The sequence below is a fragment of the Camelina sativa genome, chromosome 12 (assembly GCF_030686135.1).
Source record: "Camelina sativa cultivar CO46 ecotype springtype chromosome 12, ASM3068613v1".
NCBI classification, from domain to species: domain Eukaryota; kingdom Viridiplantae; phylum Streptophyta; class Magnoliopsida; order Brassicales; family Brassicaceae; genus Camelina; species Camelina sativa.
In genome coordinates, this window is record NC_141891.1 from 30,213,798 (window position 1) to 30,238,060 (window position 24,263).

The 24,263-nt window shown below is 36.5% G+C and overlaps 3 protein-coding genes and 3 pseudogenes across 7 annotated transcripts; 2 read left to right on the forward strand and 4 right to left on the reverse strand.

Annotated features, from left to right (window-relative positions):
- Positions 1–645: 645 nt before the first annotated feature.
- LOC147931112 (secreted RxLR effector protein 161 pseudogene) lies at positions 646–1,062 on the forward strand (annotated as a pseudogene).
- Positions 1,063–2,037: 975 nt separating this feature from the next.
- On the reverse strand, positions 2,038–14,199 carry LOC104732617 (tocopherol cyclase, chloroplastic-like; annotated as a pseudogene). Its single transcript, XR_015575029.1, has 16 exons — positions 13,773–14,199; positions 13,562–13,678; positions 13,312–13,479; positions 13,098–13,196; positions 12,809–12,980; positions 12,006–12,633; positions 4,929–5,193; positions 4,588–4,832; positions 3,971–4,050; positions 3,738–3,814; positions 3,484–3,653; positions 3,242–3,336; positions 2,994–3,098; positions 2,803–2,918; positions 2,547–2,696; positions 2,038–2,439 (listed from the first exon to the last, which is right to left on the reverse strand). The product of XR_015575029.1 is annotated as a tocopherol cyclase, chloroplastic-like (transcript).
- LOC147931113 (rop guanine nucleotide exchange factor 5-like) lies at positions 12,909–13,978 on the reverse strand. Its single transcript, XM_087477184.1, has 5 exons — positions 13,948–13,978; positions 13,562–13,678; positions 13,312–13,436; positions 13,098–13,196; positions 12,909–12,980 (listed from the first exon to the last, which is right to left on the reverse strand). The coding sequence occupies exons 1-5, from the start codon at positions 13,976–13,978 to the stop codon at positions 12,909–12,911; spliced, it is 444 nt and encodes a 147-aa protein (XP_087333310.1).
- Positions 14,200–14,656: 457 nt separating the features above from the next.
- On the reverse strand, positions 14,657–16,739 carry LOC104732619 (protein REVEILLE 2). Of its 3 annotated transcripts, none has more exons than XM_087479260.1 (6): positions 16,553–16,739; positions 16,216–16,301; positions 15,996–16,067; positions 15,788–15,899; positions 15,353–15,684; positions 14,657–15,262 (listed from the first exon to the last, which is right to left on the reverse strand). In XM_087479260.1, the coding sequence occupies exons 5-6, from the start codon at positions 15,551–15,553 to the stop codon at positions 14,882–14,884; spliced, it is 582 nt and encodes a 193-aa protein (XP_087335386.1). In that variant the 5' UTR covers positions 15,554–15,684; positions 15,788–15,899; positions 15,996–16,067; positions 16,216–16,301; positions 16,553–16,739; the 3' UTR covers positions 14,657–14,881. The 3 variants fall into 3 exon arrangements, with proteins under 3 accessions (XP_087335386.1, XP_087335387.1, XP_010450482.2); XM_087479261.1 differs by having other exon boundaries at positions 16,216–16,447; positions 16,553–16,700; XM_010452180.3 differs by lacking the exon at positions 16,216–16,301 and having other exon boundaries at positions 16,553–16,721.
- A 2,464-nt stretch (positions 16,740–19,203) lies between these two features.
- LOC147931114 (uncharacterized) lies at positions 19,204–23,111 on the forward strand (annotated as a pseudogene). The gene is made up of 4 exons (XR_015574140.1): positions 19,204–19,642; positions 19,757–21,531; positions 21,607–22,580; positions 22,665–23,111. The product of XR_015574140.1 is annotated as an uncharacterized LOC147931114 (transcript).
- A 92-nt stretch (positions 23,112–23,203) lies between these two features.
- On the reverse strand, positions 23,204–23,832 carry LOC147931115 (uncharacterized protein At1g43920, Chloroplastic-like). The gene is made up of 2 exons (XM_087477929.1): positions 23,592–23,832; positions 23,204–23,518 (listed from the first exon to the last, which is right to left on the reverse strand). The coding sequence occupies exons 1-2, from the start codon at positions 23,763–23,765 to the stop codon at positions 23,231–23,233; spliced, it is 462 nt and encodes a 153-aa protein (XP_087334055.1). The 5' UTR covers positions 23,766–23,832; the 3' UTR covers positions 23,204–23,230.
- Positions 23,833–24,263: the final 431 nt, after the last annotated feature.

Sequence of the window (24,263 nt, forward strand, 5' to 3'; positions counted from 1 at the left end):
TGCAAGTGGGTATTTGTGCGAAAAAGAAATGAGAAAGATGAAATCACAAGATTTAAAGCCCGACTTGTTGCACAAGGTTTGTCTCAAAGACCTAGAGTTGATTATGAAAAAACATATTCTCCAGTCATGGATGCAATTACATTCAAGTACTTAATGAGCCTAACGGCTACTTACCTTATGGATGTAGTGACAGCATATTTATATGGATCATTGGATAATGATATATACATGAAAATCCCAGAAGGATTTAAGATTCCTGAGGCATTAGACTCTAAGTCTAATGAAATTTGTGTGATCAAATTACAGCGATCACTTTACGGGTTAAAACAATCCAGACGTATGTGGTATAATCGCTTAAGCGAATACCTATTGAAGAAAGGATATGTTAATAATGAAATATGCCCATGCGTCTTTATAAAGAAATCTCCATCGGGATTTGTGATCATTGCTGTATATGTTGATGATCTAAATATAATTAGAACTCAAAAGGAGATTAATGATGCAAGAACTCATATGAAGGAAGAGTTTGAAATGAAAGATCTTGGAAAGACAAAATTCTGTCTCGGGCTTCAAATAGAGCATTTCCAAGATGGAATATTTGTGCATCAATCAAATTATACGTAAAAGATTTTAAAGCGCTTTAATATGGACAAAGCGACTTCTTTGAGTACTCGAATGGTCAATAGATCCCTGAATGTTGATAGTGATCCATTCAAACCTTGTGAAAATAACGAGAAAATACTTGGTCCCGAAGTACCTTATATGAGTGCTATCGGTGGACTCATGTATCTTGCAAATTGCACTAGACCGGATATTGCATTTGCTACGAATCTAGTTGCAAGATACAACTCATCTCCTACTCACAGGCATTGGAATGGGATAAAACATATTCTCCGTTATCTTCAAGGTATGATTGACTTGGGATTGTTCTATCCTAGAAACTCTTCGGTTGGTCTTGTTGGTTTTGCAGATGCAGGATATTTATCAGATCCACATAAATCACGATCCCAAACTGGATATGTTTTCACAACTGGAGGAACTGCAATCTCATGGTGCTCATAGAAACAGACTTTGGTCGCCACTTCCTCAAATCATGCAGAAATAATTGCTCTTCATGAAGCATCGAGGGAATGTGTATGGCTCAGATCAATGACTAACGACATTCAAGAATTGAGTGGAATAGTCATCAGCAAAGAGCCAACAACATTATTTGAAGACAATGCTGCTTGTGTCGCCCAAATCAAAGAAGGTTATATCAAGAGCGACAGAATAAAGTATATACCTCTAAGATTTTTTTCCTACACTCAAGAACTCGAGCAAAAGAAGGAAGTTGATATTCAACATATCCGCTCAAGTAACAATGCAGCAGATCTATTCACAAAGGCGCTACCGACTACCACATTCAGAAAGCATATTCACAGTATTGGAATGCGTCATCTACAAGATCTATGAAGAAAGATTATACATATCTTTTCGAGGGGGAGATTATGTTACTATACTTTTTTTCCCTTGTCATGGTTTTTATCCCAATGGTTTTTAATGAGGTAGTACGTAACTCGTCAACGGTGATGGATAATCAAGGGAGAGTATTGTAAAACACATGTGTGATTATTCCATCATAAGACACATGTCATGACACTTGTTCATGTAGTATTACACTAACTCTACACTTGTTATTACCAAGTGTATAAGTGTGTGACTCATGTCTTTTGTAATACACTATAAATAAGGAGTTGTGTAAGAAGAGTGAGACATATAAGTTTTTCTTTGATCCAAAAGGCTTCCCAATCTCTCTCTCTCTCGTGGCTGCTTCTCTCTCTCTCTCGTGGCTGTTTCTCTCTCTCTCATTTCTTGTTCTCTTTATAAAGTATTACAAAACACATATAAGTGTATTCTAGTTATAATTCATAACAATGTCATATTTTTGACGATCAAATATTTGATGTGATGTTGTTTGATTGTATAGAAATAGACTTCTAGAGTTGATATAAAAAATTATAGTACATTTGTAGAGTTGAATTTGAAAAACATTATGGATTGATTATCCAGTCCAACATAAAAATATAGATACGTTTACAAGATTTTTAACAAGTTCACCATAGATAAAGTTTACAATGATGAGTGGACATTATAGTTCATTGATGATGTTTGGTTTGCAGAATTGTTTCAAACACACACAAACGGGCATAACGATTGTGTTTAATGTTTTTTTCAAAACTTGGTTTTAAAAAATCTATCCTATAATGTCCTCATCAATGTTTACAGACCAGGTGGCTTGAAGAAAGGGACCAAACCAAAGGCGGTGTCAAGATCCAATGGGACCTGCATAGCCCGTTTGAGTAGCTCGGGGGTGTTACTCGTATCTCCTTTCCATGTCCTGAACCACAGTCCTCCTCCTATCTCCACCGCTGACATTGTGCTCTTTGTCTCTAGTATCACCTGCATCATTATTAACCATAACCAACGTTTTATAATCTTGTTTTAAATACCTTGGGACTAGCTAAGACTTTAACTACAAGGGATTTCTTAAACATTTGCATGCATACCTTGCCTTTACTTCCATCATGTAGCCGTTCCCATATCTTCAACTTCAGTTCACCGTGACAACTATCTCTGCAAACCGTAGCTAGCCCAACTTCTGTGGTAGGAGCACGCAGAGGTGTACCCGCTTCATTTGTTCTTGCCTCTAGTTCCACCTGCCCCAAGACATTTATATGAATATGAGGAATTTAGCCATAAGGTACATATGATGACAAAACTAAAACTGAATGAATATGAGGAAGAAAAACAAACAAATTGTACCATATGGGTTTCGTTCTCTGCAGTTACATACCAATAACCCCTGGGAGACATTTCCCATCTAACAACACCATTCCACGGTACAACTCGTAAAATTTCCCATTATAGTGTACACAAACCTGCACATAGATTTTGTAAGCTATTTGCCTTCTAACATTGTAGTCTGTAGATTCATTCACTTTATCATAACATACCAGTGCAGCATTTTCATATGTGTTCAATCCATGCAATTACCTCAAACCACCACCAGCAGTCAAAGCTACTTCTCCACTTGCTCCTTCAAAGACATTACATTGGACCTGTAAATCGGACATTCACAAATAAAGCTATCGAACAGGGTTCAAATGTAGTAGTACGTACATGTGGGTGGTATACACATGCCCAACTAGATGCCTAAAGTCTGCAACAAAATAATGTGACAGAAAGTATAAGATCTGTTTACCCAAAGCCATCTTCTTGTGAAGCCTATACCCCAATTCCTCTTTGAATATGAAGGTGCATCTCGGAACTCAAACCTTTCACCACCCCCATTCCACCCTGCAAAACCAAGAGAAAAAAATCATAAGAATTAAAATAACAATTTAATTTCTGCTGATTAAAAGAGGATAATATTTGAAGCAAGTGGATGATTTCTTTCTTAGTTGTTTACTAACTTAAGAAAATAAAAGAGAGCAAAAGTCAAACCTGTGGAAAGGCCTTTTGCCATGCATATCTGCCAATGAGGCTCAAACACAGGAAAAGCTGCAGGCCAGCCTGCAGTAGACTTCTGCTTGGCTCCAACATCACCCCAACTATAAACAAGACGAGTACTATACTCCCAACGAGCAGATTTCACAGTTTCCGCATAGTCAGTCCTGCTGAAACAAGTAAATTGAATACAAAAGAACTTTTCAATAGATTAAAGTGATATCTTACAGTACAAAGAATCAGATAATTACCGGCCATCATCGCAAATGTGACCTTGATTCCAAAACGGGGTAGCTTGGAACCCTTCTAACACTCTTCTGTTAAATTCCTACATGTCAACATTACAAGAGAATAACAAGAGTGATATAAACTTGAGATTTCCTCCAAGTAGAAGTAGAATTCAAATCACTGAGGGGCCAGCCGGATACAATCGGAAAGACACAGAAGAGTAGCCAACGGGAGAAGAACGATATATTGTTTCTACCCCTGGTGGAACCTCCTTGTTTAGAGACGTTGCGCCTGGCAAAGCACTAAAAGTATTCTCCAAAACTAGCTCATGTCGATCTATGCACGAGTAAAATGATTATGGTAAGGACTCTTTAAAGTCATGTAAACTAATTTATGTTAAAGAAAACAGCACCAGCACCAACATCAATAACGAACATAAGTACTAGAAAATGGAAACAAGACTAAGAGGGGGTTATCGGTTCTATGATTTTAATGGATTGGTTCTATGATTTTAATGGATTTGAAAATCTAAACAAAAATCATGTGTTATTTAATCATTGAGTTTAAAATACTTATCAAAATTATGTGTTATTGGTTCTATGATTTACAAGTACTTGTTAAAATCCCATGTTATTCATTTCATGATTTGTTTTTGGATTTGAAAATTCACATTATGTTTTTAATGGATTCGAATGGATCTAAAAGTGTAAAATAGAAGGATTTGTCAAATCCAAGGATAAAACATGTTATTTCAAAATCCATGTGTTTTGATTTTTAAAATTTACAATTTCATATGGATTTAGAAATATCTCTCCAATAACAGCCCCTAGGATTCCATGAAACAGCAATCTTAAAAAGGAGAAAGAAGAATACCTCCCCAGAAGTTGTGAGAGTCTTGTGTGTATTGACAAAGATACTTATCATTAGTGCCAAGAATCTGGGCTCCGACACCAGTGAACCTAGGTCCATATAAAGCCACTTCTACTGGTGACAATCTCTACCTAAATGCAGGATTCTCCACAGTATACATAAAGCAAAAACTTTCCTTTTTCTATGGGATTGAAACCCTGAAATACCATCTCACAAAGAACTTTGCAGCTGATCCATCGAAATGGTATCTGTAATTGTTTTTTTTCAAAAGTTAAAAACAACATTGTTTGATTAACAAGCAAAGCACGAAAGGAACAGTTATTAAGTTCATATTTTCAATTTACCCACTGTGAGGAGTCCGCAGCTCGCGATTGGGAGACGTCGGGACGTAAACAGGTTTCACATCAGTTGAAGAAGTTTGATCACTATACGACGCCGAAACCCTAGGAGTGTGGAGCAGGGGACTTGTTTACCCGATTTGAAACTAACGAGTGAGCGAGTGATGGGAGGTACAGGACGAGAGAGGAGCTCAAAGGAAGATAAGTTAGGATTTACCAAAACAACCAAGCTCCGTATCTCCATTAATCCAAGACTTGATTTAGAAGAAATCTGCAAAAGAATGTGAAATTGTGTGCCGGTAAATACTTAAGTGGTTCAAACGAAATGTTATTAATGTATCTTGATTTATATTTTATTTTTAAAAAAGGTGTTCTCGACAAAAGTGGATGTAAATACATAAATCTTTAATACTGACAAAGAAAAAACCATTAAAATAAGTGTAAATATAAGTCAGTAAATCTTTATTATGATAGTCAACTATTTTTGTTTGTGTTTAAAATCCCAGATTCGTTTCCCTTGTAATAGAACAAAGCTTGCGATAGTCCACTATTTTTGAAAAAAATCACATTTTAAACCTTCAAAGTATCACTGAGTAGCATTTTAAACCTTGAGATTATTTCACTAACACTATAAACCTTTAAAATGATTTTACTAACATTTTAAACCATAAAACTAACTTTCATGTTTGCACCGCCATTAAAGATGACAGAACAGTAATATCTGTCAACATGAAATAGTTAAACTATGCTAGTTTGATTTAAATACTTGCTAAATTTATTTTATTTTATTTTATCTAATTATTCACTAAGATTGATAAAAAAATTTAAAAAAAAAAACAAAAACAGAAAAAATTCATCAAAGCAAAAATATGCAGAATCAGAGGTAAGGTTACATTTGACAAATGTAAAATTGAAAAAGACAACATATTTAGAAGATTTATTGTTTCCAATGAGAAATCAGTCGGTTTGAATCAGAATCCAGTGGAGATGCAGATTAAAAGGATTAATAATGTGAAGAGTAACGTCGTAAAAGTTTTGTCTACAATAAATATGAATACAAATTTATATTTCTCTTTTTATTTATTTATAAAAACTAAAACTAATTAAAATTAGATTAAACCACCATAGTTTAACTATTTCGCATTGACGGATATTATTATTCCGTTACTTTTTATGGCGGCACAAACATAAAAGTTAGTTTCAACGTTTAAAATGTTAGTAAAATCATTTTAAATGTTCGAAGTGTTAGTAAAATTATTTTAAAAGTTTTTAGTGTTAGTGAAATTTTTTCGAGGTTAAAAATGCTACTTAGTGACACTTTGAAGGTTTAAAATAAGGTTATTTGAAAGATAAAATGAGCAGAACAGACATCAAAGACTCTCCAAAAGCGCATGACATCATTTAGACACAGACACAATAAGTGGAAGAGGCAAAACAGGGAAACCAGATTTTTAGACTCTTCATATATTTCGTATATCATACCATAGGGCGTTTAATTTTGGTTTAAATTCAATCCACAAAAACCGGAACTAACTGAACCAGTACCAGCCATAAACTCCGGTACAATAATCGATTTGAATTCGGGTAGATTTAATCACCAGAGATGAAAGGAAAAGACAAATTGACGGTAGAGACTAAAACATGGTTTTGTAGATAGAGTAACAAGAAAAACGGAAAACATGAATTAGTAACTAAAATAAAAAAGGAAACAATTAATCAACGGTCAAGTTACATCAGACCGTTCCATATTATATTACATCAGACCGTTCCGTCGAGTGGTGTGCTTCGGTTGATGTGTTTCAAAGGTTGCTTGAGAAGCAAACTGTGGAACCCGATTTGGATGAGAAGTGTTCAATATGTCTAGAGAAGTTGTCGGAATTCATCAGAACAACATCATTCAGATGCCTAAGTGTTTACATTCGTTTCATCAAATAATGGAGAATAGAGAATAGAATGTTTACATATTTTAGATATGCGTATATTTAGTTTGTATTTATCGTATATTCTATTAGCTTGATCCTCAAGATTTGTAAAGTTGTATATATATTCGACCTTTAGGTCCAAAGCAATACACAGAAAATTCAGTCATTGATCTCTTCTTTATTTATCATGGTAACAGAGCAGGCATAAAATCTTTTATGATTTGATCCTGGTATTCGATCTCTTTATTGAATCTATCTTGATTTTTCTGTGATAATGACCGAAGACGTGAAGAACATCGAATCGAAACTGAAGACGATGGAAAATCTACGACGAATGATTTCTCCATATGACTTGACCTCGAACGACAATCCCGGAAGCATCATATCGCGTCCTCTTTTGAGAGGAGATATTAATGAAGAGTGGGCTATCAACTTGGAGACCGCTCTTTACTCACGAAAGAAGTTTGGATTTCTCGATGGATCCATCAAAGCTCCAACCAAAGGATCACCAGACTATGATGATTGGAAGCCAATCAATGCACTAATTGTCTGTTGGATTAAGATGACAATCGGACCTAAGCTGCTGTCTAATATCTCGCATAAACCGCTGGCACAAGATTTGTGGGAACACATAAGAAAGAGATTTTGTGTTACCAACGGACCTCGTGTTCAACAGTTGCAAAAAGAACTTGCAAATTGTCAACAAGCTGGGATGAGTATTGAAGCATACTACGGAAAGCTTACGAAGATTTGGGATTGTCTTGGATGTTATCGACCTCCGCTGAGCTGTACATGTGGTCTTTGCACATGTAACTTCAGTGTTGAAGACGAGAAGAGAAGAGAGGAAGATAAGGTTCATGACTTTGTGATGGGACTCGACGAAGAAGTTTACGAAATGGTGAAGTCAAACTTGCTTTCTCAAGAACCGTTACCTACTCTCGAGTATGTGTACTTGAAGGTGACTCAAGATGAGGATGCTCGATTGAAGAAAAAGAATCCTGAAGAGAAACAGGAGAACATGGCGTTTGTAGCACAAACTCAAAAGCCAAAGTATCGAGGAGATGACAGAGACGTTGGAGTTGTTTGTTCAAATTGTGGACGAACAGGACACCGATCTGAAACATGCTTTCAAATCTTAGGATTTCCAGAGTGGTGGGGTGACAGGCCACGAAATCGTGTGGGTCGTGGACGAGGAGTTGGACCACCAGCCGGACTCTCACGAGGAAAAGGTGGAGTTGCTCGTGCAAACGTGGCAAGAGTGGTTGGTCAACCAACAGTTGGTGTTGCAAATGTAGCTGTCACGGATGCGGATAGAACAGCGGTGTGCGGTCTTACAGACGAACAGTGGCTCAGCGTCAAGCGTGTGATGAACGCTGCAGCCATCGGAGCAGATGAACAATCCTCGGGTAAGTTGATTTCTCCCTCTTGGATAATTGATAGCAGAGCGACACATCACTTGACATGTAAGAAAGAGATTCTTACAAACCTGAGAACATCGACACCAACACAGATAATTTTGGCTGATGGTCGGATAGTAGTAGGAAATACAGTCGGAACAGTTGTGTTGAACTCTCATCTAAGTTTGATTGAAGTGTTCTGCATAGAGAACTTAGGGTTTGATTTGATATCGGTTTCACAGTTGATGGAAGAAAATAACTGTGTTATTCAAATGTCTGTTCCGTTTTGTGTTGTTCAGGACCGCACTACGAGGATGCTGATTGGGATAGGTAGACCTCTTGGAGGGTTGATGTACTTTCAGAATATGGAGATTGTTGCAGCGGCAAAGGGTCACACAAGTCAGTCTGTGGAGTTGTGGCATAGACGTTTGGGACATCCATCTTTGAAAGTAGTGCAAAAGTTATCTGGTTTTGGTTTTAGTAGTGATAGTAGTGATTTATCGAATAAAGCGTGTGAAATTTGTGTCCGCGCAAAACAAACTCGTTGTTCTTTTCCTTTAAGCAATAATAAGACTTCAGAGATTTCTGAAATGATTCATTGCGATGTTTGGGTCCATATAGAACTCCATCGTTCTCAGGAGCAAGATACTTCCTTACCATAGTTGATGATTACTCTCGTGGTACTTGGATCTATCTCATGAATGCGAAAAGTGAAACTCAGACAAAGTTGAGATATTTTCTTGCTTTGGTTAAACGACAGTTTGGGAAGCAAGTTTGAACAATCCGTAGTGATAATGGAAGCGAATTCATGTCACTAACGACATATTTCTTAGAGCAAGGGATACAACATGAGACGTCTTGTATTGGAACACCGCAACAGGATGGACGGGTGGAGCGAAAACATCGTCATTTGCTTAACATGGCTAGAGCGGTCATGTTTGAGGGACACTTACCGGTTGAATTTTGGGGAGAATGTGCACTTGCGGCTGCTTATCTGATTAATTGAGCACCATCTCTAGTATTGCAAGGGAAGACACCCTATGAAGTGTTATATGGAAAACAGCCTTTGTATGACCTTCTTCGTGTGATAGGATGTGTTTGTTACATTCACAACCAAGATCATAAAGGAGACAAGTTTGTGAGTCGCAGCAGAAAGTGTGTTTTTGTTGGGTATCCTCATGGAAAGAAAGGATGGCGTGTGTATGACATAGAAAAAGAAATGTTTGTTGTTTCACGAGATGTGGTGTTTCGTGAGGACACACTTTACTTCTTGTCTCTGCAGAGAAGTGAAACTGAAGATCCATTTGTGGACAAAGCACAAGTGGGTTCTACGACTAACGATGATCAAAGAGAGTTTGTAGAAGCTGATAAGGTAGTTGTGACAAGTTCAACTCAAGATAGAGTTGAAGTATCTCTACCATCGAGCGACAGTGATAGTGATGATATCTCCACCGGTGACGTTGAAGGAGATGATGTCGTTGAGCAGAACGCAAATGATACACACGAACCAGAACAAAGTACGGCACCTCCGCGTGCTGGGCTTCGAGAACGTAAACAACCTGGATATCTCAAAGATTATGACACAAGTTTTGTATGTGTTGAATCGAACAAGCCTTACCCTATTGCTGCTGTGGTTTCTTGTAGTAGGTTCTCTGAAAGTCATAAAGTGTTCTTAGCTGCAATTACTAGTGCACATGAACCGCGGAGTTTTGCAGAAGCAATGAAAGATGATCGATGGAGAAATGCAGTGGGTAGTGAAATAGGCTCACTCGAGCTGAATAAGACATGGACACTTGAGGATTTACCAAAGAATAAAAAGGCAATTGGCTGTCAATGGGTGTTTAGAGTTAAGCATCGTTCGGATGGAACAATTGAGAGGTATAAAGCGAGACTAGTTGTCTTAGGAAATCGACAGGTTGCTGGAGTAGATTACGGTGAAACATTTGCTCCAGTTGTAAAGATGACTACGGTTAGAGCCTTTCTATCTGTGGTTGCAGCTCGCAATTGGGAGGTACATCAGATGGACGTACATAACGCCTTTCTTAATGGCGATCTTGAAGAGGAAGTGTATATGACGTTACCACCTGGATTTCCTTCACGACACGATGGTAAAGTATGTAGACTGCAGAAGCTATATGGTTTGAAGCAGGCTCCACGTTGTTGGTTTGCTAAGCTCGCCTCTTCACTTGAAAAGTATGGTTTTGATCAGTCTTTTGTGGACTATTCTCTGTTTGTTTACAAGAAAAATGAGTCGAAATTAGAGTACTGGTTTATGTGGATGACTTGGTCATCACGGGAAACACTGTACGTGCGATCGAAAAGTTTAAAAAATATCTTAGCACATGTTTCTACATGAAGGATTTGGGTGTGTTAAAATATTTTTTAGGCATCGAAGTCTCGAGAAGTCCAAAGAGGATTTATTTGAGTCAAAGGAAGTATGTGCTTGATCTTCTAGCTGAGACTGGGCTGTTAGATTCGAAACCAACATTTTTTTCCTCTTGAGCAACATCATCGACTTGGTTTGGCAGTTGGTCCATTTCTTACAAACCCGGAATCGTATCGATGACTAGTTGGTAAATTGATTTATCTTGGTGTTACTAGACCCGACCTTGCATACTCTGTTCATATTTTGTCTCAGTTCATGAGTGCTCCGCGAGAGGAACATTGGGATGCTGCTATTCGGGTTCTATGATATTTGAAAAGTAGTCTGGGGCAAAGGTATATTGCTTCGAGCGGACTGTGATCTTCAAATCACCGGGTGGTGTGATTCCGATTATGCCGGCTGCAAATTAACACGACGTTCTTGTACGGGCTGGTTTATTCAACTTGGACAGTCACCAATTTCTTGGAAAACGAAGAAGCAAGATGTGGTCAGTTCGTCGGCCGAAGCCGAGTATAGAACAATGGCTATGACAACAAATGAGTTGAAATGGGTGAAAAATCTTGTGTTGACGCAACCGATGCGTCTTTACTGTGACAATAAGGCTGCTCTACACATTAGTGCGAATCCGGTGTTTCATGAGAGAACAAAGCATATCGAAAAGGACTGTCATTTTATACGAGATGAAATCAAGGCAGGACGTATTGTTGCAGCTTATGTTCATACGACAATGCAACTTGCAGACATTTTCACTAAAGCATTGGGACAACGGGAGTTCGATGAATTTCGAGACAAGCTAGGCATTTTGGATCTCCATGCTCCAGCTTGAGGGAGGGTAATGGAGAATAGAGAATAGAATGTTTACATATTTTAGATATGCGTATATTTAGTTTGTATTTATCGTATATTCTCTTAGCTTGATCCTCAAGATTTGTAAAGTTGTATATATACTCGACCTTTAGGTCCAAAGCAATACACAGAAAATTCAGTCATTGATCTCTTCTTTATTTATCACTAGGATAGTACCCACGCTACGCCGCGGGAAAGATTTTTGTGTTTTTTTGTATAATTTTAATTATTGTGTGTGGTTATTTTTTCTTTTTTTTCTATTATGTGTTGTTTTGTATGTTTGTGTTGGATTAAAGATTCATCGTATCTTTAGCATCTTATTTGTGAATTGTTTTGTGGATGATTCAATTGTGTGGTTTTGATTCGTTGTTGTTTTTTTTTTAATTGATGTAGATTTTTTTAATGTCAATTAACGTATAATTATGTACTTGGTTTGGAAGTGCTTTTTTTTTTTTTTTTTTTTTCAAACAGTGACTGTTGTTTGTGGAACAAGGAACAAGCTTCCCATTAAGGATAATAAGGAACCGATACAAACTTGGCAGTTCGAGCACATGCAAGGAGCGTATATTTCTTTGCTTTTGTCTCTTGTATCTTGCTCTCCAAGAGCTGCAATAAAAAAGGGACAACAACAAACATTTTTACAGAACTCAGTCTTTTAAGAATTAAACTTTGTCATAAGCAATTTCAGCTATGGAGAAGGAGGCATTCTGAAAATGAATATAAGAATCTGAATCATCTTCTACATAATGTCCATACAGATACATTAGTTTCTTAGTCACTCTAAAAAAGTGGAGAGAGATACTTATCACATGAAATTTAGACGGAGGCATCATAAGTCAACTATTGTCCCTATCCCTAAGCCATTCTAACGTAATGGTGGTATGAAGAAAATCATGTATATATGATTCTTTGTTTTGTTGACTAATGCATTGACGATAAATTCATTTAGATATAGCCCTAAAGAATCCTACAGTTTACAGTTAGTATAAATATATGGATAAAAATGGTGATAACTAACCCTTGTCGACAACACCTTTCTGTTGACTCTCATTTACTAAGTATAGTTTCCAGACAGCATCATTGCGAAATCAGACTGACTTGCATTAACCAAGTAAATAAGTAAAGAAGACTCACTAGAATTAAGATAGAGGATGATCCTTATACTTTACAGCATGAGTGATTGAGAGATCGATAATTCCAAGGGAAACAGAGAGATCTGTTTAGACGAATTCGAAGAAGAAAAAAAAAAGAGACACTCCAACACCTCAAAATTAAATCTTGAAACTTTTCAGACAAAACATCAAGAAACTGAAATATTGGGGTCTGATCAGAACTTACTTAAAGAGTTGTTGTGTTGTGTTATGCCTCGTCTTCTCCGTTCAAATCCTTTAAAGGGTTTTTGTCTCCATCTCTGTTTCTCTCTCTCTCTATCTAGAAGTTATCTCTGTGTCTCGTACAGCACGCGGAAACCAACTATGTTGTCCTCCGCTCCACGAACACGAACATATCTCTTTATTTTCACCATTTTTATATTCAGATATAATACTAATACTTATGGAAACTGTTTTATTACTATGACTACAAATTATAGAATAAAGACACATTAATAGCAAAAGGAAGAACAAACCTTGTTGTCTTGGTTGCAGTCAAGCTTAAGAAACACCATATCCTGGTACTTCTCAGATAGCTCTTTGTATTTGGGAGCAATCACTTTGCAAGGCCACACCTGCAGAGAGCCCAATGAGTTTGAAAAAAAAAATGAGAAACTTAGATTACTCAGCCTGACCTTGCTGCATCAATGACTGCAAGCAAGTCTTCATATTTTGCCCCTATCACTTTACCTCAAACTTTTTGCCGTCTTGGTAAGTTTGTGTAGAAGGTGTTAACTCAACGATGTGATCACTAACACTAAGTATCCACTCCATCTCTCTTCTCCACATCTCCTTCTTTTCCCTCGGAAGCGGCTCTAATCTCCATAGTTGCCCAAAAATAAGATAGTCTTATTGTAGCTACAAAATAAGAAACATGTAATTCAACACTTTTGAGTTCAAACAAACACACACAAGATAGTCTTTTTTTTTTCTAACTTACCACATAGATTAGTGATAGCGTTGGAGATGGCTAAAGCCGTACACACGCCTTTGCCAGAACCTGACATATCTTCACCAAGCAACAACTTTACAAATCTCTCCTTCATCATATCCACATCTAATTTCAAAATCAGATCAACAAATTAAGAACTTTCTCAACTCAAATTCTGAATGGGGCTGGAAAATTGGTTAAAAATAGTAAATCAACAAACCTGACGAAGGAGATCGAATTGAGACAAAATAACCTCCGCAGCCTCTCTATCGAAAGAGCCGAGGATAGAAACAACGAATAACACCAGACGGAATAGCAATTAACAAAGTCGAGATCTTTATTAACACATTGAACGAATCATCAGCTTCTCTTCTCCTTCTCCGATTCGCGAATACACTTCTCTTCTCCTTCTTGTTCGATCTTCATCTTCATTTAGCCATTGATTAAACGAAGTGTTACAAATCGTTTTTGATTTCTTTTGTCCACATAAGGAAGAGAAAAGCTGAGCTGTATTATTTCTTATAATTTGATAGGTTGTTGATTTTTACTGAGGTGTCAACACCTGCTTCAATATGGAAGTTGAGCTGTCAAGCTCTGGAAAGAAACATTGTGTTTTTATTGTATTGATCAAAACTGTTGCTCGTCACAATTCGTGTCCCTTGAGTCGTAGAGTTCCGTACGAGGAGGATGATAAAGATTAGGGTGAATTAGGGTTTAGAGGGTTTTTTCCTACTGAATTTGGTTCATGTATTGACCTTTTAATACTATGTTTGATAGGCAAGTTGTATGAACAGAGCATCTAAGATTAGCCTAAATAGGGTTAGGTTTTGTTTTAATGTTTAGGTAACGATTATGAAAGTAATCTTGTGTTCGTATTGTATCAACTTTTGATATCTGTATGCATTTTTTATTTATTGAACTCATCGAATTGTTTCATTCTTGTAACAGACCTTGGCAGAGACTTGAAGATTGTTCATAATTATCCTCTAGAATATGTAAGATTTGATTTATCTAATAAAAAAAACTTTTAACACTATCCTCTAGAATGAAGTGGTAGCTTTAATAGGGACTACTAATGCATTGAAAGAGAGACTTGCACAACAATTTAGAGTATCAAGAAGATTTGATTGATCAAATAAAAAGGTAAGTACAGGGATCTCAATTTCTGACTGTTTAATTACATGGGAAGGCATGGAACTTTGGAGTGATCTTACGAATCTAAACCCAAGAAAAAAATAACTTTCCCTAATTCTCTGACATTTATACACAGAAACTGAAGTTGAGATCAAAAGAGTTACACAACTAACTTTGAGTAAGGATTTACACTTTTCACCACAGAGGATATGACATTTTCCCATTGTCAATGTTTTCTTCCACCTTTACTCTCTTTTTGTAAGGCATGAACCCTCTCATCTCGGTAACCGACGATTTCATCTGAGAGAAAGCCGATCTCTCGCTTCTTTTAAACTCCGGTGATACCCGAAGTGTCATTTCTGTTTCCATGTTTTCCGAAGAAGAAGTAGAAGAAGAATATAGAACAGACTCGTGTGTTTCAGAGTCTAGCTTCTTCTTGACATCTTCAGAATCATCAGAGCTAGTTGAAGAGTTGTAATCACCAACTACAAAAATTTTTCCAAAGAGCTTAAGGCTTTGTTTGGTCTCTGATTCTGGAGACAGTGATTCCTCTGTGTGAGATGATAACTCATGCCCCTGTCAAAATTAAGCTATGTCAGACTCAAGACTACACAAGAAGTCTGGTTATCAAACTATATCAGAACTTGTGTTCGTGTAACAACATACCGGTGAGTGTTGGTAATCAGCAGAAGACGAGTTAGGTGAGTTTGAGCCAATGGAACCTAAGCGATCTGAGCCATGAGCTGATAAAACCGATGTTGGAGATCGGTCATCATCATCCTGAACCAGCTTGTTGGCTCCGGTGAGATCACCATACACCATCTCTTTTGCATCTGGAATCACCAGCTTTCTAGGGTAAGGATGCATCGGCTTTCTCTTCGGCCTTGGAGGTGGGATCTCAATGGTCTCAGAGCTAACACCAAAATCGCGAGCAACCTTAGAGAAAAACTTCTGAGCATGGCTTCGAATCTGAACAGCAGTCTTTGTACCAACATGTTCTGTTTTCAAAGGAAGAATCAACAAAAGTCAGATCTCTACTCTACCCAATAAGTAGAATCTGCATTTAGACTCTCTCTTTAAAAGTCAGATAAGCACACACACCTTCGATTCGTCTCCAAGCTCTGCCATAGAGTTTCAAAGCTTCAACAAACTTCTCATGTTCTGTTTCAGTCCATTTCTCTCTTTGTTTAGTGATGGTATAAGGCTTCCTTGTCTAATAAATATAAACAAACCTCTAATTAACCTCAAGTTCTAAATCTGAAACCAAATCAAGCGCAAAGAAAGAGATTAAAGAAAAAACAATAAGTACCTTGAGGTAAAAGGCATCTGTGGAAGAGATAAGCTCATCGGAACCTCCGTCACATAGACTCTCACAACGTTCCTATAATCACAAATCCAAAAATTACAATTAGTCTCTTAATACAAATGTCTTGTAAGTAAAATTTGCAAAGAATCGTAACACTAATACGCATCTAGAAGAGTCAAGACCACCAGTAGTATAATTAGGGAATTAAAAAACTTGCTCTTACCTAATAAAGCATCAATACATTAAGAGTAGTAAACAACCGGACATAATATCCCACAAATCGCCTGGTCTATTAACACAATTTTTAACCTGCCACAATCGAATAATCTTCAGTTCCAAGTTCTCTCATACATAGAGCTTTAATCTTGAAATAAGAACAGCAAAAAGTAACCTAGCTCTCTCTCGGATATAATAAACCTAATTTTAGGTTAGAACCTGTCTGGATTCAATAACCTCTGTCCAATAAACAAGACTTAAACATAACAATCGTGACAAAAACCAAAATAATCAAGATTGCACAAGATAAGAATAAGCAGTTAAGAAGAAGAAAGATCTCACACCTGCATAGCCATGCTTGTAGAAGAAGAAGAAGACTTGAAGATTCGATCTGAAGATGTTTTCTCGCCGGAAAAATTAATCTGAAACTGAAGGAGGGAGAGAGAGAGAGAGTTGCTTGAGATTGGTGGGATAGAGAGAAGATAGTAATTTAGGGAAAGGAGCAGAGTCAAGGGGTTACTTTAAAAGAGCAAGGGGAAGATAAGCCACGTAAGCATTTATGTTTATTTTGGTTGGAAAAGCGTAAATAATACTCCATCCGTTTCAAAATATAAGATGTTTTGGAGAAGTTTGTTGTTTCATAATATAGGATGTTTTCAAATTTCAATGCAACTTTTAGATTAGTTTAGTATTTTATATTATGTAGTCTTGTTTCTGATTGGTTGAACTTGTTAAAAGTAAAGACTTCTTAATCTGCGTGTTTTGCTTAAAACATCCTATATTTTGAAACGAAGGGAGTACTAAATAAGAGGGGTTTCGAGAAACTAGTATCATGTGGCTCAGGTTAAAAGATGCTAATGACACGTGGAGGATTGTTTTCTCATCTTTTCGCTTTTTTGTCTTTGCGGAGAAGATATTATCTGTTCTTTGTTAAATCTTGTCGGAGATTTTTTGATTTATTTAATTTATCCACTTGGAGGAAAAGCTAGTCATTCAATTATCATTTTGCCTAACTCGCGAGTGGCCAACGCGTGCTTGTTTAACAACGTTGTTTACGCTAACTTCTTACCCAATTTTGTTTCTTTTTAGTTTTTATTAATCAAGTGGATTTCATATATAAAGTTTGGATTCGAATATAGGATTCTATTTTTCCCATAGTATTATTTTTATAATTTTTAACAAACAAAAAAAATCAAATCTCAATCAAAATTATAATTTTTATATAAAAAACATATTTAAAATTTGAATAAATAAATAAATATATTTATAGTATGACTGTTTCTCTATCTATCTCTTTAGTTAAATAATGGTTCATTAAAAGTGTTAATCTTCTCATCATTATCAGTGATCATCCAAATGAAGTCCCACATTTTCTTTCACTTTGTACAATTTTGAAAGAATTCTCTTTTATGACACATAAGCTAATTAAATTATACAAAAATATCTATTTAAAATATCATTTGATTAAAAATTATCTATAATTTTAGTTATATTTATTCGAAACTAATAATATTTAGTGTTTTATAGTAACTAAAAAAAATTTAAGTGCAATTTAATTACATCATCGATTAAATTTCTAATTTGTATATCTATTTTTTTATAAGACATCTCCCTCTTAAACAAGAAAAGTCTCATGTTCAAAGTTACAATATTTTGAACAATTATTTATAAATTATTATATATATATATATATGTTTGAGTATTTCAAAAACATTGACTGTATTATATCTAGTTAATGCAAATTATGTTTATGTCATTTTCATTGTTCATTTATTTCAGCAGGGCAATAAATAATTAGAACCAAGAACTTAAAGACTAGGAACCTAAAAAGTTATCAGGAATGAGATTAGGTTTAATGACAGATCATAATTATATATTCTTAGAGTGCTCTCTTTTTTGACCAAAGTATGTGGCAAAGAAAGCGAGTAGCGAAATGAAAACATACACGAGCGTTGTTTTGAAAGAAGAAAGAGATATTTAAAATTCAGTAGCCGTCAGCTTCAATCCAAAATTTAAATAGGTATTTTATGTGAAGGACAAAAATTGTAAAATATAAATATCTTTGCAAGTCATACAAAAAAAAACCAATTATCCAAATTAGAAAATTTGTCCCAAAATGAAAGAGAGAAAAAAAAACATAGCTTTTGGTTTGCACTTTTTGGGTCTAGTCAGCACAAAAAGTGTTGTCCTCTGGGTTGTTCCAAAAGTCAGACACGTGGCGTTGAGTTACGGTAAGAGAGAGAGAGAAGAAGAAGGATAGGGATCATGCTTGGTTTGTAATTGTACGCCACTCGATTATTTATTAATTACCAAATAATTCTTGCCCACTCGTTTCTCGTTCGGTGGTGTTTTAAGCTATCGTCGGGTTTATGTTTTTTTTTTTCCTTTTATCTTTTTTTCGTTATTATAAAATTTTACATTATTATTTCAGATCTTACGAATCTAAAATATTCTTATAAAAAAATTCTACTAGTAAAAATACTGGTGTAGTGGCCACTAAGAAGTTCTTGGTTCATGTATTTTTGTTGCTTTTTTTTTCTTTTTTTTTTCTAATAAACATAATCTTTATTGAAACACATACGTGATACGTTTCGTATCATTAACCGACTCTATTCAAATCAATAGATATTACTGAAGCATTGACAAAATACAGAAGATATTATTACTTAAATCGAGTTATTACATGTGATGGTTTTTTTCAATCGAGATATTTCTCAATAGTCGAAACTTAGGGAAGAAAAAGAAATATCTGGTATGGTATGTGTGAATTGAACCTAACTATTTGAGAAAGGGTTTGATACTTTTTACTTTGTTTTATATCCAAAAAAGTCAAATTCAAAAATGAAACCGAATGATTGAAAATTCATGACAAAATATGCTAATTGAGCTAGATAACATAATTTGTGACGAAAATATTTTTTACCATATGATATTACTTTAAAACTTTCAAAATTATACTGTATATATTAATGATGAACCATGTAAACACAACGCTGACAAGTAATGCATAAACATATGTGTGATATTTGCTTTTCAATCACGGGTTTATTTTATCTCAAGTTGGATAAGTCAGAATTGGGCCAGTTTAAGACGGCCCAGTCTTGTAAGCGTTATGGGTCTAACAAATTTTGCTTATAGTTCTCGGCCGTGCATCGCCGGAGCCTTGCCGCCTTGCTTCACCGTGTCCCGAGACGACGTGGTGGTGTCATAACGGACGGTGTTTTTTTTGAAATTTGAATCGATTCTGATTTATTTATTTTGTTAGATTCTCATTAGTATTAGATGATTCTGTTTCTCTTTGCGATTCTCATAGTTTGTGGTTTTCTGTAGGCTTTGATTTTGTAATTGCAGAAAATAAAGGAGTGAGAAGGAATGTTTACAAATAAGGAAAGACAAGAAGAACGTATTGGTAAACATGGAACACCTTTCTACAGGTTTGGTTTAATGTTTCTGAGATTGTAATCTCTGTGCCAATGAATCTAAAGTAGCATTTTTGTTGGAGCTGAGTTTTTGCCTTCTTCTTCTTTTTTTTTTTAAAAAAATTGCAGGAGCTTGTGAGTCAGTTTCAGAATGCAACCGTTCAAGGTTGCTATGATGTACTAGTTTTTTTTTCGTAGTAGACCATAACAAGGGGAAAAAAGCCATAAAAATCCTCAACTTATCATTTTCGTTGAATTAAATCCCGAATTTTGTATATGGTGAAATATATATTGAACTCTCCGTTGACGTTACGATAAAACCTCGAACTTGTGTTGACCAGGCCAATTTGAGCATCACGTTAACTCACTAAACGGAGGAAATAAACGCGGTTTAGCCTCCGTTAGTATTACCCGTTAGCAATTAAACACTGTCGTTTTATACAAAACAAAACCCCCAAATTCGATTCACATATCTTAGAACCCTAAAAATTGAAAACCCCCAAATTCAATTTCTCCCTTCTTATTCTTCGATTCCTCTCTTTTTCTTCTTCGATTCCTCTCTATTTCTTCTTAGTTCCTCTTCCATTCTTCAATTCTTCTTCTAAATCGTTAAGTGATGGTGAATAAAAAGAAGCCTTCTAAGCGTCGTTCTAAACGAAAGAGGGTTGATCCCGAATTGGTTGATCCCGAATTGGCTGATCCCGAAGTGGCTGCTCCCGAAGTGACTAATGGTGAAGGTAATGCTCTTGTTGTGTTCGGTGGTGATACTGCTGGGGATAAAAACCGTGAGGAAGTTAGTGAGGATGATTGTGAGGTCGTAGGCGACGATGATTGTGATGGTATTGGGTATGAAGATACTGGCAAATCAGATAGAAATTGTGTTGGTTTAGAAGAAATTATTTGCGAAGACATGGCAAATCAGTTTGGAGAGGATGCGAGAGACGAGGAAGACTTGACTGATGTGGATAGTGGAGATGATATTTGGGATGAGGAGAAGATTCCAGATCGTGTATCAGATAGTGAAGATGAAGACAATGTTGATGGCGATAATCATGTCGAACCTGAAGATGCTGAAGAGATGTTGCATTTGGGGGAAACGTTTAGTTCTCCAAATGATTTCAAGCTTGCTGTTTTGAGGTACTCTCTTAAAACTAGATACGACATTAAGCTATATAGATCGCAATCTTTGAAGCTTGGAGCAAAATGTACTTATGTTGACGAGGATGGTAAGTGTCTATGGAGATGCTACTGTGCTTATGATAAGAAGAAACACAAGATGCAAATCAATCGATATGAGGGTAAGCATAGATGTGTGAGGTCTGGTTACAGTCATATGTTAAAGAGAGGAACAATAGCTTGGTTATTTTCAGAGAGGTTAAGAAAGAACCCAAAGATCACCGCACATGAGATGAAGGCAGAGATTAAGAGAGAGTACAACCTGGAAGTTAGTGAAGAACAATGCTCAAAGGCAAAATCAAAACTTAGGCATGAAGCGAGTGCTAGTCATCAAGAACACTTTTCACGGATTTGGGATTATCAAGCTGAAATTCTCAGATCAAATGAAGGGTCAATCTTTGAGATTGAGACAATTCCAGGGCCAACAATAGGAAGCTTGCAACGGTTTTATCGTTTATTTGTGTGTTTTAAATCACAAAAAGATGCATGGAAGGAAACATGTAGACCAATATTAGGAATAGATGGTGCTTTCTTGAAATAGGATATAAAGGGACATCTATTAGCTGCAGTTGGAAGAGATGGAGACAATAGGATAGTACCAGTTGCTTGGGCAGTGGTTGAGATTGAGAATGATGACAATTGGGACTGGTTTATGAGGTTGCTCTCTAGGAGTTTGGGTCTTGAGGATGGAAGCAAAATTGCTATAATATCTGACAAGCAATCGGTAAGTATATTTCTGCTTGATGTGTTTTTTGTGTTCATATATTATTGAGAATTTTATCTAAGTTTATTTGTTTTGCAAGGTCTTGTGAAAGCTATTCATACCATTCTCCCCCAAGCAGAACATCGTCAGTGTGCTAAGCATATTATGGAGAATTGGAAGAGGGATAGTCACAATTTGGAACTGCAACGTCTATTTTGGAAGATTGCTCGTAGCTACACCATTGGAAAATATAATGCAAATATGGCAGCATTGCAGAAATATAATCCAGGTGCTTTTGCTTCTTTATTAAAGACTAAACCAGAGACATGGTCTAGAGCTTTTTTCAGAGTAGGTACATGTTGCAATGATAACTTGAACAACTTGAGTGAATCATTTAATAGAACCATACGTCAAGCTAGGAGGAAGCCTTTGCTAGAAATGCTTGAGGATATTAGGAGACAATGTATGGTGAGAAATCAGAAGAGGCATATTATAGCTGGCAGATTAAAGACAAGATTCACGAAGAGAGCACATTTGGAGATAGAAAAAATGATAGAAGGGTCACAGTTTTGCATAAGAAGCATGGCTAGGAACGATAGACACGAGGTAGAGTTGCATGATGATACTTACTGTGTAGATATGAATGATCATACATGTGGATGCATTAAGTGGCAGATGATTGGAATCCCATGCGTCCATGCTGCTTCTGTTATCATAGCAAAAAAGCAAAAGGTTGAAGATTATGTTGTCGACTGGTACACAACAAAAATGTGGCAAAAAACTTATGAAGATGGTATTGCGCCTGTTCAAGGCCAGTCATAGTGGCCTAGGATGAATAGATTAGGAGTTTTGCCACCACCATGGAGAAAAGGCAATCGTGGTAGACCTCCTAACCATGCTAGGAGGAAGGGAAGGTTTGAAACTGCCTCATCAAGCACCACCAAATTATCACGACAAGGTAGAGTCATGACATGTTCAAATTGCAAACAAGAGGGTCACAATAGGTTATCTTGTTCAAACCCAAGTGTTGCAGATCAACCTAAAAGGCCAAGAGGTCGACCTAGGAAGGACCAGGTTTGTCATATTTTGTAAATTTCTCGTTTTATATTTGGTTCTTAACACAATAAGTAAGGTCATACTCATAATATATTGAACTAGGAACCAAGGAATGCTTTGTTTGGACAAGGACAAGCACAATCACAATCACAAGGAGAATCGCAACCACAACCAAACCAATGGGAACCGATACAAGGATCACAACCCTCTCAAGGATCACATATGCCAACACGACAATCACAACCCTCTCAAGGATCACCGATGGCAGCACCACAAAGTCAAACACGTAGGACAACACCAATGCCGCCAACAACACAGTGGGAACAACAACAACCACAGAGGCAACAAGCGTCAGGAGGTTGGGCATCATGGTTTCAATGCTCAAGTTAGGATGTATGATGGCATGGAATATTTTGGTGTGTTTTAGGACCATGAGTTATGTTTTTTTGTTGTTTTCAGACCATGAAGGATGTCTCTTTTGTTGTTAGTAACTCTATGTTTTGGTGTGTTTTAGGACCATGAGTTATGTTTTTTTGTTGTTTTCAGACCATGAAGGATGTCTCTTTTGTTGTTAGTAACTCTTTTATTATGAATGAACCATAACTCTTTGAAACGAAACAAACTGATTTCATTACCAATCATACAAACCAACATACAACTAAAAAAAACTAATAACCGAGAACAAGCTTGGGTTGTTTAACTTTAACAACCACTAAGTAGACAATGAAAACTGTCATTACACAAAGCCACATAAAACACATTTTCCACAACATATTAAGCTTGTAGATGTCTCTTTTCCTTTGCATTGCATCTTCTTTCAACTCTTGCATAGCAGCATTGAGGTCATTTATCTCAGTTTTGGCTTTGACAATCTCATTTGCCAAGATTCCTAGTTTTGGTAATGCATCTTCAACTTCCTCATAGACAGCATCCTCAACCCACTTAAACAAGTGACCCTAATGCATAAATAAACAACATTAGCACCATAACACACATAATCAACATAAAAAACCATCAGCTTCAGCTTACATCTCGCTTGCTTGTCCATGAGCTTGCATCTCGTTTGCTGATGCAACGGAAGAACGGTCGGCCAGGATTATCTTGGGTTTTTGATGTAAATTTCATTACACTTAATCCACATCCACACTTCAATGGCACTCCACGATCACCGAGAATCACCGATGTCTCAGAGCTAGAACTCATAATGAATAAATCAGAATTGCGACACTGTGAGAAGATTGGAAAAGAATCGAAGAAGAAAAAGAGAGGAATCGAATTTGGGGGATTTCAATTTTTAGGGTTCTGAGATATATGAATCGAATTTGGGGGTTTTTGTTTTGTTTAAAACGACAGTGTTTAATTGCTAACGGGTAATACTAACAGAGACTGAACCGCGTTTATTTCCTCCGTTTAGTGAGTTAACGTGATGCTCAAATTGGCCTGGTCAACACAAGTTCGAGGTTTTATCGTAACGTCAATGGAGAGTTCAATATATATTTCACCATATACAAAGTTCGGGATTTAATTCAACGAAAATGATAAGTTGAGGATTTTTATGGCTTTTTTCCCCCATAACAAGTATGGATTCATGTTTTTGTTTGAACATTTCGAAAGTATTGTTGCATAAGACTGGCTTTGGTGCTTTCTTGTGTTTCTTGAGGACTCTGTGCGGCTTCATATGGATTGTTAGGGAACCTAGGT

What these genes read in the sequence shown, in the direction of transcription:
- LOC147931113 (XM_087477184.1), bottom strand. Translation starts at nt 13,978, where the DNA reads ATGAAGATCGAACAAGAAGGAGAAGAGAAGT. An exon ending in ACAAGAAGGAGAAGAGAAGT is followed by an intron (nt 13,679 to 13,947) that starts GTATTCGCGAAT and finishes TTTTGAAATTAG; the next exon opens with ATGTGGATATGATGAAGGAG. An exon ending in CGCTATCACTAATCTATGTG is followed by an intron (nt 13,437 to 13,561) that starts GTAAGTTAGAAA and finishes TATGGAGATTAG; the next exon opens with AGCCGCTTCCGAGGGAAAAG.
- LOC104732619 (XM_010452180.3), bottom strand. An exon ending in AGCTTGGAGACGAATCGAAG is followed by an intron (nt 15,685 to 15,787) that starts GTGTGTGTGCTT and finishes CTTTGAAAACAG; the next exon opens with AACATGTTGGTACAAAGACT. An exon ending in CTGATTACCAACACTCACCG is followed by an intron (nt 15,263 to 15,352) that starts GTATGTTGTTAC and finishes TAATTTTGACAG; the next exon opens with GGGCATGAGTTATCATCTCA.
- LOC147931115 (XM_087477929.1), bottom strand. Translation starts at nt 23,765, where the DNA reads ATGAGTTCTAGCTCTGAGACATCGGTGATTCTCGGTGATCGTGGAGTG. An exon ending in CATGGACAAGCAAGCGAGAT is followed by an intron (nt 23,519 to 23,591) that starts GTAAGCTGAAGC and finishes TTTATGCATTAG; the next exon opens with GGTCACTTGTTTAAGTGGGT.